Source organism: Morchella sextelata (genome assembly GCF_020137385.1).
Source record: "Morchella sextelata strain SCLS chromosome Unknown scls_8, whole genome shotgun sequence".
NCBI lineage: Eukaryota > Fungi > Ascomycota > Pezizomycetes > Pezizales > Morchellaceae > Morchella > Morchella sextelata.
In genome coordinates, this window is record NW_025408623.1 from 1,757,683 (window position 1) to 1,774,546 (window position 16,864).

Here is a 16,864-nt window from a genome sequence, read left to right on the forward strand (position 1 = left end):
TGAACCCTAATCTCATGATCAGAGGCTGCGTTCGAATACTACATGCATGCTCCAAAGAAGAAAGAAGCAAAAAAAAAAAAGAGAGAAAGAGAGCGAAAGAGCAATTGACAAAGGAAATATTGGAATGGGTCCGGGTTACAATATATATGTCGTGTATATAGCTAGTTTCACCAACCGTACCCTGTAAACATATATCACGGCCCGTCGTTGGGAGCTCGGCGTATGTACGTGCCAAGCCCCATGCGCGCGTGGGATCTGCTGGAGATCTGGGCAGTACCGTTACCGCTGCTCCCCCTGTCAATAGTGAGTCCATTCCCCACCCTTGATGCGGTAATATAATAAGACAATTGTACAACTCTATATTCATTTGTGCCGGTCCTCTATAAACTATACATACATGAACCTAATTGAACACTTACAGCAATCAATGAAAAGAAAAACCCAACAAAATGAAAGGCATTACGAAATCGTGAGAAACTCGAACCTAAATACCAGTACGGCGAGTTATCCGGCGATTACGGCGAGTACGGCCAGCAACGCCAGCACGAGGGGTATTGGCAGCGGCCGCGGAGTTAGCGGCCAAGATATCAATCAACATATCACGACCGAAAGACTTAACACGCCAGTCCTCAATGTGGTCCTTCAAGATATCGAGACGGCCACCGGCCAACTGCATTCCAAGCCAGCAAATTGTCTGAGTTCCAAAATTCAATTCGGGATAGTAATCGTTTTCTATAACCGTTTTTGTTAGCGTATGTATATTATGACCTAACCCACACCACGCTAATAAAAAAAAAAGAGTATTTTGAAAATAAATGATGACAGGGAAATGGTGATGATACATACCCCTGGCCATGCGTATGCAGTCCTTGTAGGTCTTGAGCCACTCGGGCCTTCTGCGGACAAGTCCATTCCTTTTAATAGTGCGGGTGACGAGACGGAATGCGCGACGGCAAGCCAAGAAAGCGGCCGCAGGAGTTTCGTGGAATGTGAAGAGATACTCATAGTCATCCTCTTCGTCATCGTCGTCCTCTTCGTCATCGTCGTCGAGCTCGGCGGCGTCGCAGTGGTAGCAGGTGCACTGGTACGCTGGGGGGACGGGGGTGTTAGTATAAATATATATATGATGTATTCTGTGACGGCTATATAGGAGGGGGGAAGGAAGGAAGAAGGGGGAAACAAAGGCGGGGAGGGAAGATGGATTGTACATACCAGAACCCCTACGGATGAGCTGCTCCCTAATGCACGGGGTTGCGGTTAACCTTCCGGCGGCGGGGACGGGGGCGGGATCGGGGGCGGCGAAGGCAGTGTCAGGCTGCATTTGCTCCCTCGTGCCCTGCATGTCTCTTTCGATTGTGGTTGCTGCAGCCATATCTTTTTTTTCTTTCTTTCTGTTTTGGGTGTTTAACAAGGGTGGGTGTGGGGGGGGTGGTGCGGGTGTAGGAAGAGAAGAACGAAAGGAAAAAGGGAGGGGACTGATGCGAATACTTATATAGTGTCAAGGTCTGGATGATAAATCAGACCCAACCGCATACTCGTTCATGTGCAGATGAATGGGAGGGACAGCGGGATGAGAGCATATTATATATCCTCTTTGAATACATGTACGTATACTGATCATGAGCGGGGTTAATTTGAATACTGGCTCGTACAGTATGTACTCATATGAGAGCTGCGCTGTGTAATGGTCTGGGCGGCCGAGGGTTGTCATGTGTATATATATATATACGTCAACATCTGAATATGGGGAATTAATTTTATGTTATATCCTAGCTTCCTACCTGCTCAAGCTGGGACTAGCTGATTGCGATCACGATCATTCCTCAGAGCTGGAGCAAGGCAAAAACGGCACCAGGTCTACCGTCTACATTCCCCCAGCTCATTAATCCGCTTCCTCGGGGGTTTACTTCCTGCCGGTGCTGCCGCTACCGTTATTTGGGGATGGCCGCAGTGTGAATTGGAAACGGTATTCCATAAACCATCGATGCTGACACCCCCCGCCACCCCCCAAAGCTCTTGTGAAACAAAAAGCCGCAGTGAAATCGAGTAAAAGATCAACAAAACTCTTCGAAATTATTGGCTCCAGCCACGTGTGAAAGAATTGGCTCGACAGTTTATGGGATAGATGTGCAATGCAGAGAACGGAAAGAGTTCGAAAGAAAAGAAAGTTAGCACCACATCCACAGCCCTGGTGGCCGTCTCCTTCTGAACGGTATTGATTGCGAGCTCTTATTATGTAACACCAACCCCATTGTGGGACCAGCCACACCAGATCAGATAAACTGCTTTCTGGGAGGAAGAGGAGCTCTCGTTCTTCAATTGATCGATTTATCTACAGGCTTTTTGTTTTGTTTTTTCATTTTCATTATTTTTCGAGGGAAAACCTGTTGATACTCATGTCGCCATGGTCTACGTCCTCCATAGCTAGCTATTCTAGATTTCCAAGTTTTCAAGCCAACTGGGCTCATGGGACGAATAGGCATCCCAGCCAGCCATCCCGCCAATCGTAGGCCCCGCGGCGAATACATAGAGTAGCAGGGCAGAAATACCACATGCATGCATAATGGTGCATAATACATGGCGCTCTGTCTATTCCATATCCACCATGCAGGGTCCAGCCGAATCGAATCTCTCCCAGAGCTTGAGTCGCACAAGAAAGCCAGAAACCGGCTAGCTGCCATCACGCTCGTCGCTCGTTGCCTTGATTGCGCTGCGGCTCCGATTCGATACAATAGATTGGTGTGTGGCCGCCCGAGTCTGGCGACCGAGTGATACCTTGTGCAGCAGCCACGGAAAATTTGGGGAGCTTGTCGCGAATTGGCCCAATCAACATCAGTAAAATACACACTGACCCCCCCCCTCCCTTCCCCCTTTTCTTTTGCCTGGGCGGCGATTTGAGATTCGCATGGAGGGTGAGACATGTCTCTTGTTTACAGCGGCTACTAGTTGCAGGTCGCGATGTCACGTCATCGCTGTTTTGTGTCTAAAGTCACAACTTGAACCTGTGTACAGTATCCGGTAGAATTATTGCGAAAGTCAGAACTAAAAGGGTGGGTTTCTTGGCCCGTGCTCACTGCAAAATTCCTTTGAGGGCCAATGGGACTATCGGGTCACGGAAAACCCACTTTCGCATTAATTCTACCAGAATCTGTACCTATATGCCGGGACTCAATATATACCCGGGGACGCCTCCGTGTAAAATCCAATTCTCTTACTGTAATCAATTTGCTATCCCGGATTTCTTGAATTAGAGCTCCGGCCGATCGCGAGGTACAGTGGAAATACATACATGTATTAATAGGTCGATCTATAGCTAGTAGACTAGCTCACGAGACCATCAATCACAGTACTTTGAGCTTCGGCAGGTGTTGAGTCTCCGGAGATAGAAACTCGTAGATGTGTTTTGAAGTTTCTTTGTCCACGTCCATGTCAATGATCGTGGAATTCAAATCTCTACACTAGACTCCGGGAGGCCGGCCGGGGAAGCAAGAGGGAGGGGGGGGGGGTCAAAAGAATTTCCACCTCGCCGCTCCAAATAGCACTCATTGGAATATACAAAAATCACCGCAGTTCGTTACCAGCTGTCGGAGATGCGATAATATTGTATCTAGGAGTTTCGGAACTATTAATCGGTCCCTGTCAAGTTCTGTCTCTGGGAGGTGACGGGGCGGCGGGAGAAGGTGGGGACCTAGCGTGAGAGCTAGTACTATTAAACCCTGCAAATGACAGGGATCAAGTTCCGGAGTTTACCATACCATATTTCTCATGTCTAAAACTTAAGATCTAGGTGGAAATATATATTCCCATATAATTTTTAAGTAATCGTGAGTGGATATATATCTACATGTAGCTATAGATGATTTTGAAGCGAGCACATGATCTAGAGAGACAAAAGAAATCTGCTACGGGCGAACAAAGTACAGACTCTTTCTAGTAGCTAAAGAATGAAGATAAATTTAAATGTCACTTCTATATTATTGATGTCACTCATAATCACACCATACTTATGTATTGATTTAACTAAGATGAGATCTTAATAGTTTTTTCCTTTTTTTTCCCCCCCACAGGGTTAGGTTTATTTCACTGTTAACCCAGTCGGGTTTCGCAAATGACCACTGGCAAATTAAACATGCCAATTCAATCATTGCAACCGATCAACCCCTAACCCCGGAGCGCGATTCTTTACCCGCGCGCGGTAAGTAGAATGACATAGATGGATCTGGCGGACGTTTGGACATGTAGCAAAAAGATTTTTTTTATTTTCCCCGAATGCTTGACGGGCGCGTGCGTCAATTGACATTGCCCGTCTATGAGCGCTGACGATAATGCACACCTTGCGGCAAAACTCTTTCTGTTCTTTGAAGCCCTTCCACCGCAACCGTCCCGCTGGAGGATCCAACCCGAGAGTACCCCGCCCCAAAAAGATCTGTTGAACGCAGGTACTGAGTAGATAATTATAACTTTCCGTTTTCTAGCGAAGTTGAGTGATCGTCGTTATGCCATACACTCGTAGGATCCTATTCTGTAGTAGCGCACTCACTCTGCATTAGTTATGAGCGCGCTAGTATTCACTAGAAACAAATAGATAGAAAACAATTGCAATTGCAAGTAGACCGACGATATTAGATTACGAGATTGCGAGGCACGATATATCCGCGATCTAGCCAGGGGGCGTAATCGCTGAAGCTCTCTCCAGGTCCAATTAGCACTCAAACAGCATTCCTCAGGGGTCTTTGTAGAGGTACGGGGTGATCCACACTAGCCTTAGAGCTTCTCAGGAACCTCACGAGAAAAAGCACCCAATCCCCGGCGCTCCGGTGTCTCGGGGTGATCCGGATGGCAGCGCTACTCCCATTAAATATAGATACATAGCCTAGTGCTGCCATGGAACTGTAGATGTGTGATGTGAGAAACATTCTGTAAGTCGGCGTCGATGGAACCACCGGAGCTCTCGTCCCGCTCCGTGGCGGAAAATAGGAAAGGAGGACATGGGTGGTGATGGTGACGGCGGCGGCGACGGCGGAGATGATGATGGGAGTGAAGGTACGGTGGAAGTATGTACTGGAAGGACAAAGAATAGAGAAAAACGTACTCAGGTATCAATAGAGAATATTCGTACTAGAAGCCATCACGTCCTCTAACCAGGTTTGCCTGGACGGACACAATAGTTATTGAGAGACGAGTGTACTCTATGAACGTATGTGTGTATGCACAGGAACAAGTATGCATACACAGCAAAACCTCGCACGATCCCACTTCCACAGTGTGCGTATTTTGCTGGAAGCCGGTATCGTAAAGATGGAATTTAGAGAGAGAAGTGTTTGTAGTGTGGTCCGCGAGGACGAGAATCCTTAATCCCTGTTTCCTTGCCTCGAGAGCATGTCCGCGGTGACACGTAAAGATAATGGTCCGGCCAAAAGAACAAGGAACCTTGAGGACAGTACTGGCTATCCTTGCCGCGAGACAATTCTTGGCTACATGTACAATACTAGTATACACGTGATATACGCAAATCGGGTGGGTTCTTGAATAGAATACAGTCGCAACTCGATATGCCGGATTGCCAAGATTCTAAGGATTTCGTACGGGATAGCAAAAAATCCGGGATAGCAGATTGATTTTGCAGTAGGAAAAATAATATTCTCAGAGGATCTCGTACGGGACAGCAAGGGATCCGGTGTATTGAGTTCCGGCATATCGAGTTGCGACTGTATGCTTTTTGTTTCAAGAAACACCACGTCTCGCCCTCCCAAATCATTGTTTGTCGGCCTCGAGGACACAACACCAGCTAGGGATCGTAGAAGACGCGTGGCGTCAACGAGGACAAGGCACCTCGCTGGGGGATATCCTCAAACCTCGCCTCGACTATGCTCGTGAACAACACTCAATGCCTGTGCGCAAAATACAGGTTTTGATCCTGAATGTTTCATAACTGGGGATGGGATATCGATAGGGCGAAATCCAAATCACGATATGTTCCTCTGTATCGCCATTTGAGTAGTCAGTCGGCGATTCCTGTCAACGCGACATCAAGAACCACACCTCCCCAGCTCAATTCCGTATGCCCATTGCCAGGGTTGAGTTTCGTGACCCCGTACTGTACATGCTGACCTGGACTTTTCAACGGCATCAGAAAGGGCCAAAACTCCCCATCGCAATTCCACATGTCCACCCCGGCCTGGGAGTTTCATGTCAACTTCGCACCGTTCTGGCCGACAACTTTGCGGTGAGCACCAACAATTGCAAGATCAAAACTGTTCTGCTTCTGTATGCCTGTCCAACCCCGGGGGTTCAATGAATTAGCTGACGACTCCGCAATAGCATCAAAAGCTGCCCCAAGCTCCAAGGCTTCTTCTGCATGTCCATGTCCACTCCCGGGAGCTGCAGTTTCATGACACTGTACATAACATGATAGCTGCCGACTTTGCAGTGGCATCAAGGGGGCCAAAACTCCCCATCTTTCCTGCATGTTCAATCCCAGAAGCTCATGGCACTGGCTGACGACTTTGCAGTGTCATCAAAAAGGACCAAAGCCCCCCCCCCCCCCACATTATGCATGTCCAGCAGTCTCGGGAGTTTTACGACACTGGAGCCTGAAGACTACAGCGAGCATCAAAACGACCAAACTCCCCACATCTTTTTGCATGTCCCTGTCCAATCCCGTGAGTCTCATAGCACTGAACTATACTGTCCATGTACAGACTGCAGCTGACCGGCGACTTTGCAATCCAGTGGCATCAAAGAGGACCAAAGCCCCCCACATTGATCTGCATGTCCAGTACCGGGAGCTGCAGTTTCACGACACTGGCTGACGTGACGACTTCACAACGAGCATCAGAAAGGACCAAAGCTTCCATCTTTCTGCATTTCCATGTACAGTCCCGGGATTTCATCTCAACACCACACTTCAGCTATACTGGCCATGCCTGACGACTCCGCAATGGCATCAAAGGGACCAAAACCCCCCAGCTTTTCCGCATGATCCACTCCCGGGAGTTGAGTTTCATGTCAACACTGCACTGCACTCCACTCCACTGCACTCCACTGCACATACTAGCTAGCTAGCTGATAAGCATCTGTAGCTACCATGGAGCACATAGACGTGCCCACAGGGATGTAGTGACTGGGGATTTTTCTATTGCAGCGCTGGTGAGTATTAATACCAAACCACAGATAAGCTGAGGATGGACTGTTCGAATTTACTAATTCTTGTGGATTTAGCTGGGTGTCGGAAAATGATGCACATTTGGTGGTATCTCAACCATGAGAGAATTAATCTTCACACAAGTCTATATTGAGGTCAGTTTAAGTGTGCGGATTCTTTTCATAATGAAAAAATAAATAAAAAAGGTCTGTCATCGGCACTTTTTGGGTTTTTACTACTGGCTTTGGCTATCTAATAGTGACCTCTTGCCTGGAGAATTGCTATTTCACACAGAGATGTCCTACACTTGAAGTTTGAATTTAGGGAGCGTGTTGCGCTGTGCCAAAATAGTATTCGGGGTAATAGGGCGCCAAAATGTGCATCACTTTCCAACACCCTGGCCATGGGTACATGTAGAGTAGGTCCCCGTGCTCACGGCCAGCAAAGTCTTCAGATCTCCACCAATTTTGGGCAAGTCCCGAGCGAGGGAGCTGTCAACGTGCAGCTTTAGTCCTGTAAATTTCCACGGTACTGATATCGTACTCTAGCTAGCTTACTGACGTGGATGTATAGACATGCAGCGCAAGTACCCCTCCCCCTCTCCTCTGCTCCCCACTTTTTCCGCACCGGCGACGCCTCCCCTTCCCAATACACTCACCTACTTGCGGTGAAACTAAGTATTGTCTCTCGCGATAGCAACCATTGACCTCGCCGTTCCCTTAGGCCAATCAACCACCACCATAACCATGATAATTAAAGCAAGAGATGATTACTTTTGAGCATAAAAATGACTATGGCTTTAACACACTTGGTTTTAGCTATTGGTTGTGGCTTTATAGGGTCTCAAATCTGGCGGGGTTGCCAGCGCGATAATTTGGGACAATACTCAATTTCACGGCAAGTAGATAGCTATACCTGTATAGCTGTATCTATAACTTAGCAGACAGGCCCCTAAATCACCAAACCGATCCCAACGGCCAAGCGCAGAAACGCCACTATTACAATACCTGCGTCAAACACATGTATGCGCGGGCCCTGTTTTTTCGGCGGCCATTCGTGTGAGGTGTGAGGTATGCAGCGCCGTTTTGTGATGGAATGGGTAACCACTCGATCAGGGGTGGGGGTGAAGAAGGGGAACGTGGGGAGAGTTTTTTTTTTTTTTTTTTTCCGTTTTTGGTGGCGGGCTGGTGGGATTGAGGAACTACTCTACAACCTCTGGTACTAGAATTGTTGTGGAAACAGTGATTAACGATCAAGGGATGTTTCTGACCAATGTTGTAGGTCAAATATTCGCCGAGCACACGGAGATCTCCCCACGCCACAATTCCACAATAATTCTTCTACCAGGGGTTGTATGTAGGATATTGTAGTGAGGTGGAAGAGTAATCATTATATAGCTACATACATGTATGTAGAGAGCTGGTTAAACTACATGTACCTGTCTGTCGGTAGCTATAGAGTACAATAACCTGTATTTAGATTAGATGTAGCTGTCGAGTCCACTGTGTTTCCGCCCCCCCCTATATTCGCTACTCTACTTTAGCTGGGGCGAGGGGAAAAGTGCGCACACGCACGGGCCCGCCCTTGTTATTGGAACTGTGGGATTGGTTGGGACAGACTCTCATTAATTGGGGGTGAGGGCTGGACTCGGGCCGAGAGCGACACGGCGAGACAGCGCCGGAGATTGCTGGTTTGCATGTACGTGCCTGGAAACCTCGCCTATACTACTCTATATATATATATATATATGTATGTACCTCCCATGTGCAGCCTTTAATGTTGTATGATATGGCCTGCCTGCACTGCCTGCACTGCCTGCACTGCCAGGTACAGAGACTTCTCTGCGCGCGGGTATATCTCCTCCATCTCCAAGTGGTGAGATGCATCCATGGGGCGAGAATGTTCAGTAAGCACAATGATAGCCACACATGTATCTAGCGAATCAAGTCTGGCCATGACGACTGCCAAGCAAAGGCAAATCCCTTCGAGATGCCCGCGAGGCTGCACGTGCAGGCAGGCGGAGGCAGAGGCAGGCAGAGGCAGGCAGAGATGATATGATGGCATGGCATGGCATGGCATGGCATGTGGGTTCTGCTCCACATCTGCGTGTTCTCGACATGTCGATAGATCTCCCAGGTTTGGCTGGGGTTTGCTTGCATTGTTGGCGATGCAAGACGACGACGACCTCGTGGGGCTCGGCTGGGGCTGGGGCTGGGGCTGGGTTACTTGGGTAGATGGGTTATCTTATCTCGGATACCACGATCCATCTCCGTGGGGGGCTATGACCAATCAGCGGGAGGGGAGTGGGCCATAGCAACCAGCCGGGACGAAGGGGAAGAAGGGGAAATGATGAGGGAGAAAATGGAAGACGTTGTTGGTAATATTAGGGATTAGGGAGCAGCCCGGCCCGGGGGGAGTGCGAGAGTGCGAGAGGGGGGAGGGAGGGAGGGAGGGAGGGAGGGAGGGAGGGGGGGTTTTGCTGCTGTTTGCTCCCTCTCTTGCTTCTACACAGTTTGTGTACCGGTTCTACGCCAGAAGGAAGCTCTGGCGACTACATAGCTACGACTACGTACATTCTGGTACTTGGTCTCGATATTATTGCATACAGGTATGTGGGATATGGGACACTCGCCTCACTCACTCACTCACTCACTCACTCACTCCACTCTGCTCTGCTGCTCTGCTCCCCTGATGATGTGATGCCTCACTCACTCACCCACTCCCCCACTCACCCACTCACTCGCTCACTCACTCCTGTCTTGTCTCCCCTCAATCCTGCTGCTGTCTGCCGTTGCGCGTTGGCGTTGGCGTTGTGCCACACGCAGCACATGCTCAACAGGCTCGCTTGGAGTTTGGAACTTGATCTCCTGTCTGCCTGATTGGCTCGTAGATGATTCATTGATTGCTGACAATACACCGCTTCCATCCATCGCAGACCGCCCCCCGTCCAAGCTTTCCTCTCAGCTCACCTCAACCCCAGCACACTGGCACAGAACACAACACACCCACCCGCAGCACAGCACAGCGCAGCAACCGCAACCGCAACAGCCACGCCCGCCCGCCCGCACCGCCCCGCCCGCACCGCCCCGCCGCTACATGACGCAGCAACCCCCGCATCCCCCCCAACCACCACCACCACAACCACCATTCCCGCGTCCCGCACGATGGACCTCCCCGCGCCCCCCCACCACCACCACCACCACGCAACCTCCTCGCCCGCCGAAGCAGCAGTAGTCTCCCCCTCCCCCTCCTTCCAGCCGCTCGCGCTCGACTCGGAGGAGACGCTCCGCCGCTGGAGCTCCTTCATCGGCATTGTCATCGCCATCTGCGGCAACATCCTCATCTCGCTCGCGCTCAACATACAGAAGTACGCGCACATCCGGCTCGAGCGGGAGGCGGAGAAGCGGCGGCGCCTGTGGAGGCGCCGCCGCCGACACAACCAGCTGGCACGCAGTGACGGTAGTGGTAGTCCCGGCAGCACCGACCCCGACAGCAGCAGCGCATACAGCTCCGAGTCGCAGTCGCCGTCGTCGAGCGTGCCCGGGACGCCGCCGCCGCCGCCGCCGCCGCCCGACGAGGCGACGGGGCTGCTGCGCCACCACAGGGAGAAGGAGGCCGCGCCGCCGCCCGACCAGCTGTACCTGTCGTCGCCGTACTGGTGGGTGGGGTTCGTGCTGATGACGGTCGGCGAGTGCGGCAACTTCCTGGCGTACGGGTTTGCGCCGGCGAGCATTGTGTCGCCGCTGGGCGTCGTGGCGCTGGTGTCGAACTGCGTGATTGCGCCGGTGGTGCTGAAGGAGCCGCTGCGCGGGCGGGATGTGGTGGGTGTTGTGGTCAGCATACTGGGCGCGGTGGTGGTGGTGTGGAGTGCGGAGAAGGAGGAGACAAAGGTGGGTATCGATCTGACCTATAGCAGTGATACTTCTGTCGCGATGATGTTGAGGAGGAGGGGGAATTATATGCTGTCAGAGAGAACTGAGGCTGATGGTTTGCTCGACCAGCTCGGCCCGGACCAAATCCTGGAGGCCATCTCGCAGACCGCGTTTGAGGTGTACTTTGGCATCACATGTGCCATGATCGTGGCGCTGATGTATCTGTCGTCCAAGTATGGGCGCAAAACAATCCTGATCGACCTCGGCCTTGTCGCCCTCTTTGGTTTGCTCTCTCCCCCTCTCCCACCCCGCGGATGCAGTGATCGTGATATCTAACCAACCCACCCCACCCAGGCGGCTACACCGTCCTCTCAACAAAAGGCATCTCCTCCCTCCTCTCCTCCTCCTTCTACCACATCTTCACCTACCCCATCGCCTACCTCTTCACCACCATCCTCCTCCTCACGGCCGTGCTGCAGATCAAATACGTCAACCGCGCCCTGCAGCGCTTCGACTCCACGCAGGTCATACCCACGCAGTTTGTCCTATTCACCATCTCCGTCATCCTCGGCAGCGCGATCCTGTACCGCGACTTCGAGACCGTCACGCCCGAGCGCATGGTCAAGTTCACAACAGGCTGCGCACTGACCTTCTGGGGCGTGTGGCTCATCTCGTCAAGACGCGCGGGGAAGCACTGGGACGACGAGTACGCCGCCGCCGCCGACGACGACGACGACGACCACCTGCCCGCCGACCTGGAGAGCGCGTATGGAGGGACCGCGACGGCGAATATCGACCTCGGCAAGAGCAGCAGGGCGCTGCCAACAGCATCGCCTGCGTCGCCCGCGTCGTCGCCGCCGCCGCGGCAGCAGCAGAGGCCGGCGATTGTCCGCGGTATATCGGCGTCGAGTATCGCGATCCTCGACGCGTTCCCGGCGACGCCGAGCGCGGGGCAGAGTCGTATGGGGTCGTATGTGGCGTCGCGGCCGCCGTCGCGGATGGGCGGCGAGGAGTCGCCGATGGGGTCGGTGGCGAGACGGGCGGCGGGGGGCGGGGTGGGGATGCATAGGAAGAGTGTGTCGAATTTGTTGCCGGGGCCGCTGCTGATTGGGGATTGGGCGAGGAGGGGGAGCGAGGCTGAGGAGGGGGAGAGGGGGGAGGGGAGGAGAAGGAGTGGGAGTTTGGGGGTTGTGTTGGGTCTGCTTGGAAGCGGGGGGCTGGGGGAGGAGAGTGGGGAGGAGTAGATAGACTTGGGCTTTTTTTTGTTTTTTGTTTTTAGGGTGGGGTGGTGATGATTGTGCGCTGTTTTTTTTTTTTTTTTTTTTTTTTTTGTCGGTTTGTGTTTTGCGTTTTGTGGTTTTTGTTTTTGCGCTTTTTTGTTGGTATTGCATGGCCGTGGTGGCATAGGGTCTTTTAGTTCTTAGTTTTTTTTTTTTTTTTTATTGTTTTTATTGGACTTGGTTTTTATTTTTGCGTTTTTTTTCCTTGGATTGGATTGGATTGGTAGGCTATTATCGGTATTGGACTTGCATCAATTTTTTCCCTTCCCTTCCCTTCCCTTTCTCCGTCTCTCTTGTTCTTGTGCGTTCTAGAAGAGAGGGGGGGGGGGGTCTCAACTCACTTTTCTACTCTGCTTACTGTTTTACTGGCTTATACAAACGGGTTCTTCTGTTCTGGGTTTCCTTGTTATTTTTTTTATTTTATTCCTAGGAATTGGCCGATTATTATTATAACGGCCGTCGTTTATTACTAACTAACTAACTACCTAGTGCAGTGACATCTTTTCCTTTTGTAGCTTTTTGGGGGGGCGGGGGGGCGGGGGGCTTTTAGGATGCGTATGTAGGTATGTATGTAGGTAGGTATGGCGGTATGGCGGTAGTTGTCATAGGTAACCAGTATGGAGTATGGAGGGAGCTAGGGAGGAGGCGGAAAAAAACCTCCGTGATCTTGAGCTGAAGTATGTAGTTAATACCCAAACGCAATGCATGGCGTGGTTGTAATTAAGCCGTTCGCGAGTGAGAGTCTGTGTTTTGGAGTGATCGGATGAGTGAGCATGTGAATGAAGGTCGCCGACCGAGTGAGTGCTGGTGTAGCGGGGGGGGGTAGGGTGGGCGAGTGATGGGTTGTGATACGCTTTCGTGCTGGGGTTGCAACCCGCTAGCCTCTAGCCCGCCCAGCCCCGCTATCAGTAGCAGCACCTGTTGCCCCAGACCCGGGTCCTGTGGCCAGTAACATTTAAGTGTCGGCTGATCCCCATAGTAACCAAACCCCACCCCCCCCGCCCCCCCTCTCTTCCCCACCAGGCGTAGATCCAACTATATGTAGTGAATATATATCCACCAATCCCTTACCCCCTCCTCCAAGCACATGTAGATACCTCTCCAGAGGTCTATAGCCAGCCTATAGCCAGCCGTTCTTATCAATCCATGATCTGCGGGTACATATTCCAACCCCCCACCCTGTTTCGCAAGTATTTTTCTGCAACATACCCATCAGCTCTCAGGGAGAATCCAGGCACCAGCGTCTCTCGATACACGGCGTCCAGCGTATCTTCGTGTCGTTGCACGGTGGTTCGAGACGGTTGATGTTGATGGGTTCTTTGCATCCGGTATACGTGTGCGGGTGGTGTTCTCTATGAGAAAGGACGGCTTGCATGGAGTCTTGTCTTGAGACTCGTGCCCCGAACAGCTCGACACGAAATATTTTTGGACTTGGAATATGCCAAGGCATGCTAGTGTCATAGGTTTTAGTGACAAAATGGTCTAGTCTAGTTCTCCCCAGATCTTTTGCCATGCGGGCCGCTCCCGGGCAGCGCATGAATTTCAACTGTTTGTTACAGTTCATCGGGTAGAATCTGAGCAGCTGGATCAGGAAACAGGTAAGATCTAAATAGAAGCAGCAAGGAAGACATAAAGACATTACTGTGAGTTTTTGGTGGAGTCTTGGCTCACAACTACTCACTCGATTTTCTCAATCCTATCTCGGGACGAGCGAGACAAGTTGAGACCGGTACCCTCATCTCACAGGGCGAGAAAAGACTAGGCGTTAGTCTCGTCTCGAACGGTGTCGTGGAGAACACTATGTGCGAGCCTAGTTCAATTAAGTCTCGCTATTCGAGTTAGTGTATTTGGAAGTCTGCACTTACCCCAAACCTCGCCTCCTTCACAGGATGTCACTCGTCGTTATCGTGCCTGCCTCTTACGTTATTCCGCCATCATGATACCAAAAATAACTATTCATTAGCACCTCATCAACCCCACAAAACATCTCCACTAAGCTCAAACCGCCCCCATCATCGATGCCCATTTCCCCACACTGAAACCCACTGCACCCCACAGCACCATCCACAATGTCCTACGCACCCCCCGACCCGGACCCACCCCGCCGAGCCTACTGCACCAAGCTCCCCAACACGCACACCCTCTTCATCAAGATCCCCGTCGCCGTAGCCCTCATCGGCAACCCCCTCCTCGCCTGGCAGCACCACAGCTACGTCACCGCCACCATCCAGCCCCTCTCCTCGCCCGCCCTCTCCACCAACCAGTCGCGCATCACGCTGCGCGAAGACTTCGCCATCCTCGTGACGCTCGCGCTCCTCCTCAGCGTCTTCAACGGCATCCTCGCCTCGCACCTCCTCCGCGTGACGCTCGTGGGCCTGGGCCACCTGCGCGAGTACATCGACCTGCGCTCGCCGCTGCGCCCCGCGCTCACAAAGTGCCTCTGGCGCAGCTTCACGACGCTGTCGGTGCTGGCCGCGACGGCCGCCGCGCTGCTGCTCACGTTCGCGCAGTTTGTGAGCCCGTTTGTGACGCCGGGCGTGGCGTGGGAGCGGCGCTATGCGGCCGCGTGCGATGGCGGGATGGACGTGAGGGTGTTTCTGGATGCGGCGGATTCGAGGCCGGCGAGGAGTGTGCTGTTTGGGGATCTGCAGAGCTTGGGTAGTTATCGGATGGTGATGGAGGAGGAGGAGGAGGAGGAGGGGGACGGCGTGAGAAGGAGTAATTTTTCGGTGGTGTCGGCGCGGGACGGGCATGGCGGGTTTGTGCCGAGGTTTGGCAGCGTGCTGTATGATGTGAAGGGTCAGCATCTGCAGGCGTTTGATGAGGGCGGGCAGATGGTGATGGAGAGTGCGTTTGGGATGGGTGATGATTTTGGGATTGAGGAGATGGGGCTGGAGGGGGATGCGGGGCCGTTCTCGAGGAGGTGTGTTTTTGACCCGACGGTGGAGGTGAGGGAGAAGGGTAAGGAGGGAGTGGTGATGAGGACGGTGCAGTTTACCATCTGTGGACAGCTGCAGCTGTGTGCGCAGAGAGATGAATGGGACAAGGTGCAGGTGGTGGCTGGACTACTGATATTGATGAGAAAGGCACGGCCAAGTAGGTGTTGCAAGGGAAGTGTGATCCCGGGAGTGGCTGGAAGAGACGCAGGGTGGGATGGTAAGGGAGTCCTCTGAGGGATGTTGTTTATATGCTTTATCATATGTACATAGTTTTGATAATATATGCGGACACTTGTAGTTTACGAGTGTAGTGTGTCGTTCCCACCGTGATCTGGAAGTGTATGTATTGCTAAAATTGACATTGCTATCAGGCTAGTCAGCTATCAGCGAAAGAATTATATGGCCAAGTCAGAACTCACCCAATTGCAAAGAGTCATTCAGCAGCTCTGAAAAGTCGTGGTTTAGAGAGTATGTGCATGTAGCTGTCGACAAGCTCGATATCCTGTGGCCACGACGGGGCAAAGGCTACACAAGACCAATCCGGCGACATAGAGGAAGGACAACACTTGCAATAACGTCCACCCCACCAAGGGCAGCCCTGCTCCCGAGTAGCCCAAAGCCTTCTCCCCTTCTTAGCTCCTGCGAGGAAAGGACACGAGACCTTTGGCAAAACAAGACGAGACCTGCATTGACGGACAAGCTGACAGGAGGAGACAAGACCAGGCCTGGAGGCCTAGGATTTGAGACAAGTCTCGAGATCTTTCTGACCTTTCCCCCAGCTGAACATACTCAAAAAAAAAGAAGAAAAAAGAAAGAAAAAAAAGACTCTTCCGTTTCCACAACAGAATGTAAAATAAAATTTATGTAAAAGAAAAAAAAGGTGAAATATGCTCCGTCGGGGAATTGAACCCACTATACTGGCTGTCCTACTCAGTTTCCTTTCCAGTGCATAGACCACTTTGCCAACAAAGCCTACAGAAAGATATACTGGGGGCGATGGTAAAGATAGGACCGAGTGTACGTGTAGCAAGCATCTAATCTAATCTCTAAGTGTTTACGGCCAAAGTACTGCCTTGACAGGTTGACCATCGGCCCGAGTTTTCAGGACTCACTTTGAAGGATAAAAGACGAGGCGAGGCTTTCCCAAGGCTCGTGTCGTCCCGTCTCGTGCCTACCACTATCCTCTCCATTTATGTTCCTTCCCCTCTCCTACCCTACTTTCATCCCTCTAACTCAGAATCTATCTCGAGAATTCAGCTTCTAGAACGCTATCTGCATTACCGCTCACATTACTGCTGCTTCGACGGTAACCCCCGTGGTGTGGAGAGTAAACTGACAAGCACCAGATCGAACCAACTTCTAGAAACAAAGATGACTCGAACGTCTCTCGATACTAACCCGCTGCCGGGTGGAACCTTTCCTTCCCCGCACGTAAAAACGAAGCCCGGCAACGGACCGCAAAGCAAGAGAGGGCCAAACCCGCCGCGTACATTTTACATCCACCCGCTGGCCACGGTCAAGAATAGATATCCAAAGCCAGCGCGACCCATCCGGGCCCATAAACGAAGCCCCAAGATTCAAAATGCAGAGCAGCAGATGAGAAGATGGTCCTTCACCGACCACCAACCG

General features: G+C 51.7%; 5 protein-coding genes across 5 annotated transcripts; 3 read left to right on the forward strand and 2 right to left on the reverse strand.

The window, feature by feature from the left end:
* Positions 1 to 484: 484 nt before the first annotated feature.
* Positions 485 to 1,372, reverse strand: H6S33_012657 (uncharacterized protein; the record flags this gene model as incomplete). Its single annotated transcript, XM_044844032.1, has 3 exons — positions 485 to 732; positions 847 to 1,089; positions 1,213 to 1,372. 3 exons carry the CDS (start codon positions 1,370 to 1,372, stop codon positions 485 to 487), a joined length of 651 nt encoding a protein of 216 aa, XP_044695306.1.
* Positions 1,373 to 4,256: 2,884 nt separating this feature from the next.
* Positions 4,257 to 5,758, reverse strand: H6S33_012658 (uncharacterized protein; the record flags this gene model as incomplete). Its single annotated transcript, XM_044844033.1, has 7 exons — positions 4,257 to 4,272; positions 4,334 to 4,442; positions 4,506 to 4,522; positions 4,619 to 4,680; positions 4,764 to 4,890; positions 5,093 to 5,118; positions 5,660 to 5,758. The coding sequence occupies 7 exons, from the start codon at positions 5,756 to 5,758 to the stop codon at positions 4,257 to 4,259; spliced, it is 456 nt and encodes a 151-aa protein (XP_044695307.1).
* Positions 5,759 to 5,921: 163 nt separating this feature from the next.
* On the forward strand, positions 5,922 to 7,239 carry H6S33_012659 (uncharacterized protein; the record flags this gene model as incomplete). The annotated part of the gene is made up of 7 exons (XM_044844034.1): positions 5,922 to 6,059; positions 6,134 to 6,267; positions 6,322 to 6,399; positions 6,565 to 6,662; positions 6,733 to 6,778; positions 7,083 to 7,149; positions 7,222 to 7,239. 7 exons carry the CDS (start codon positions 5,922 to 5,924, stop codon positions 7,237 to 7,239), a joined length of 579 nt encoding a protein of 192 aa, XP_044695308.1.
* A 2,733-nt stretch (positions 7,240 to 9,972) lies between these two features.
* Positions 9,973 to 12,260, forward strand: H6S33_012660 (uncharacterized protein; the record flags this gene model as incomplete). The annotated part of the gene is made up of 3 exons (XM_044844035.1): positions 9,973 to 10,013; positions 10,080 to 11,299; positions 11,371 to 12,260. 3 exons carry the CDS (start codon positions 9,973 to 9,975, stop codon positions 12,258 to 12,260), a joined length of 2,151 nt encoding a protein of 716 aa, XP_044695309.1.
* Positions 12,261 to 14,365: 2,105 nt separating this feature from the next.
* H6S33_012661 (uncharacterized protein) lies at positions 14,366 to 15,469 on the forward strand (the record flags this gene model as incomplete). The annotated part of the gene is made up of 1 exon (XM_044844036.1): positions 14,366 to 15,469. The coding sequence occupies one exon, from the start codon at positions 14,366 to 14,368 to the stop codon at positions 15,467 to 15,469; it is 1,104 nt and encodes a 367-aa protein (XP_044695310.1).
* Positions 15,470 to 16,864: the final 1,395 nt, after the last annotated feature.